At 47.4% G+C, this 2,894-nt stretch overlaps 1 protein-coding gene across 1 annotated transcript; it reads left to right on the plus strand.

Annotated features, from left to right (window-relative positions):
- The first annotated feature begins 875 nt into the window (after positions 1 to 875).
- On the plus strand, positions 876 to 2,182 carry LOC136467105 (uncharacterized). The gene is made up of 5 exons (XM_066465657.1): positions 876 to 964; positions 1,539 to 1,592; positions 1,692 to 1,833; positions 1,919 to 2,011; positions 2,099 to 2,182. Exons 1-5 carry the CDS (start codon positions 876 to 878, stop codon positions 2,180 to 2,182), a joined length of 462 nt encoding a protein of 153 aa, XP_066321754.1.
- Positions 2,183 to 2,894: the final 712 nt, after the last annotated feature.

Here is a 2,894-nt window from a genome sequence, read left to right on the forward strand (position 1 = left end):
TTGTACCCCATTCTAGAGGTGGAGTACGACGACCAGCACGGAGCACACATCTTGAGTGACAACGACACAGAGGTGTCCTTGCCTTCTTTGAGGCCCCGCACTCACACCAGGACACATCGGTGGGACGAGCGTTATACGTCGTACATACGGCGTGCTGGCTTTCTCGAGCTTGTCCGTATTGTCAACCACGGTCTTCCGCCCCTTGATCCAGCACTACTTACTACAGCTGTAGACAGGTGCGAGTGCATTCTTTGTACGTAAACTTTCTTGTAATAAATTGGAGACAACTAACAGTCGTTCTATTCTTATAACAGGTGGAGGCCATGAGACCCACACGTTCCACCTACCTTGTGGTGAGATGACCTTGACGTTGCAGGACGTGAAGGCTATTTTAGGCCTTCGGTTGGGGGGGACTTCCAGTGACAGGGATAGTTGACAACTGATCACTGGAGGGAGTTGGTGGCTCAGTTTATTGGTTTTCTTTCCATCGGACGACGATGCTTCAAGAAAAATAAGTGAGTAATTCAAGCCTATTTAATACTTGCATTGCTTTACAGCTAGCATCGGGTCTCATTTTCTTTGATCAATTACAGGAAAAAGTTTCGGTATTTCGTCGTCCTTGATCACAGAGCGATTTGAGTACTTGGACCCATAAGCTGAGGAGGCACAGATCGACAGGTTCGCTCGAGTGTAGGCTCTGGCACTTTGTTGGTACTTTTCCTCTTCCCAGACGTCCTCGAGCAACACCATCAGCTGGATCTTCCTTGACATACTTCGTCAGCCGTGGGAGAACATAGCGGAGTACAGCTGGGGCAGCGCAGTCCTGGCATGGACGTATCGACAGCTATGTGTTGCCTGCCGTCGCACCTCAGGACATGCGAGCCTTGGGGGTTGCTTCTACCTACTCCAGGTTTGGTGTTGGAAACGATTGCCCGTTGAGAGGCCCCTTAATAATAGTTTACCGGTAAGTACTTTGGTTCATTATATTCTTCTAGATAGTTAGATATGATGAGATTATTTGTTGCTAATTTATTATCGTGTTCAATGTCGCAATAGAACGGGCATGATACACTCCCTACAGCTCTGTATATCTGGACGGAAGCATAGTTAGTTAGAGGGAATGCGTGGCACAAGTACAGGGAGTATACGAACGGTCTCGACGTCCTAACACAGCACCAGGTTACGCTCTCTATACTATCGTAGCAGTGTCTTTTTTGATGTACACTATATCACAACCTAACACAATTACAAAATTTCAGGTGTTTTGGTGTCCTTGGGATTCTCCGGAGCTCTAGGACTATTGAGTCCTGTCACTAGGGACGAGTCACACGAGTATTGGTGCGACTGTCCCTCTTATTTTCTTCCTATGTGGTTGAGATTCACTTGCCCATCCAGGTCTGTAGATAGTTTGGAAGAATGACAGGCTGCCCACCACCGCTTTACTCCACCAATCAAGTATTGCACGGGTGCGTTATCGATTAATAACAATGCTACAATTCAGAGGTGTGTTTGGTATAACTAGTATCGTTTTATTACAGGTTTGACCACAGAAAGAGGTACAAGACCAAGGATTGGCGCATAACACACAGCTCGTATATCCATTTGTGGTAGACCAGGGTACCACATGCGGTCTTTGCGGGTCCTCCACACGACCAGCACACCTTCGATGAGTACCTGCGATGGCTTCATAGGTCTACGAGGACACATATCAAGCCTCCGTACACTAACGTGGCGATTGATGAGGACTCGGAGGAAGATGTCATCGAAGATGTGTACGACGTTACCACTAGAGAGGACACACAGCTACAGAGAGCCCCGCTTCAAAGATACGTGGTAAGATACTTGAATGGTACAATTTGTTATCCTTTTGATATTAAGTATGTGTACTAAAACTGTCTAACCACGTTTCTGTATCCAGGCGACACAATTGGGAAGGCTGTCCAACGAAGCAGCGTTCCGGCTTCACGAGTCTAGAGGGCAGGGGCCAGGCGTTCTCGCGGCTTTTGTGGAGGTAAACATAAACTTGTCCGTTTCGAAAATATGTCTTTATTGTATATGTATTTGGCTAATAAACTAACTTTAACGTCTATTTATGCAGAAGGTGAAGAAGAGCTGCAGGAAGCTAGCTCAGAAGTTGAGCTGCATGGACACTCCTTATGAGGAACCGTCACTCCCCGCGTGATCGGGTGGCACGTCTTTAGCCTCTTTGAGGACACCAGCCGGCTCTTCTCAGCCGATGACGCAGGGTGCCACTTCCGCGGTGCGTACACCACCACATCATAGCGCTAGGAAGGACCCTACAACCGAGGAGGAGGAGGAGGACGATGACGACGACGACGAACCCCTCGGGCTTTCGCGAACAGCACGACCAGTGGGACGAATGGCCGTAGGACGAGATCGGCATGTCTCAGCTAGGTGGTGCCCGTTTGGCAACCAAGGTGCCTCACAGGTACTAACAAAGATAGTTTGTTTCAATACGTAGGCTTCATAAACTAACGATCATAAAGAATTATAAGTAATCGTGCGTATCATATACCTGCAGGCTGCAGGGTACGAGTCGTACGCACCATCGATACGACCATACTGACGTTGGCTACACTCCTAATGTGTTGCCAACAAATCCTAAAAGACAGAGGCGTTCGAGAGATCCTTACACTCCTAGGTCTTAGTTTGTTTAGGTCAAACGAATATTGGCATCCTAAACTTGTGGGGTTATTTGGTTATGTTATGTCAAACTTATGTCAAAACAATGAATATGTTATGTGGCATCTTGTCAACTTGCTTCTTATTTCGTTTCGTTGAGTCGCGATAGCATTGTCGGCGAGATTAAGTACCCTGCGTTCGGGAACCGACAGTCCCAACGTATCTGGACACCGGTGGTAATTTTTCGTAAT

This window comes from Miscanthus floridulus, chromosome 1 (genome assembly GCF_019320115.1).
Source record: "Miscanthus floridulus cultivar M001 chromosome 1, ASM1932011v1, whole genome shotgun sequence".
NCBI lineage: Eukaryota > Viridiplantae > Streptophyta > Magnoliopsida > Poales > Poaceae > Miscanthus > Miscanthus floridulus.

Coding starts and splice junctions, on each gene's coding strand:
- LOC136467105 (XM_066465657.1), top strand. CDS start 876: ATGCGAGCCTTGGGGGTTGCTTCTACCTACTCCAGGTTTGGTGTTGGA. Junction 965..1,538: donor CCCTTAATAATAGTTTACCG/GTAAGTACTTTG, acceptor GTTTTATTACAG/GTTTGACCACAGAAAGAGGT. Junction 1,593..1,691: donor TGGCGCATAACACACAGCTC/GTATATCCATTT, acceptor ATGGCTTCATAG/GTCTACGAGGACACATATCA.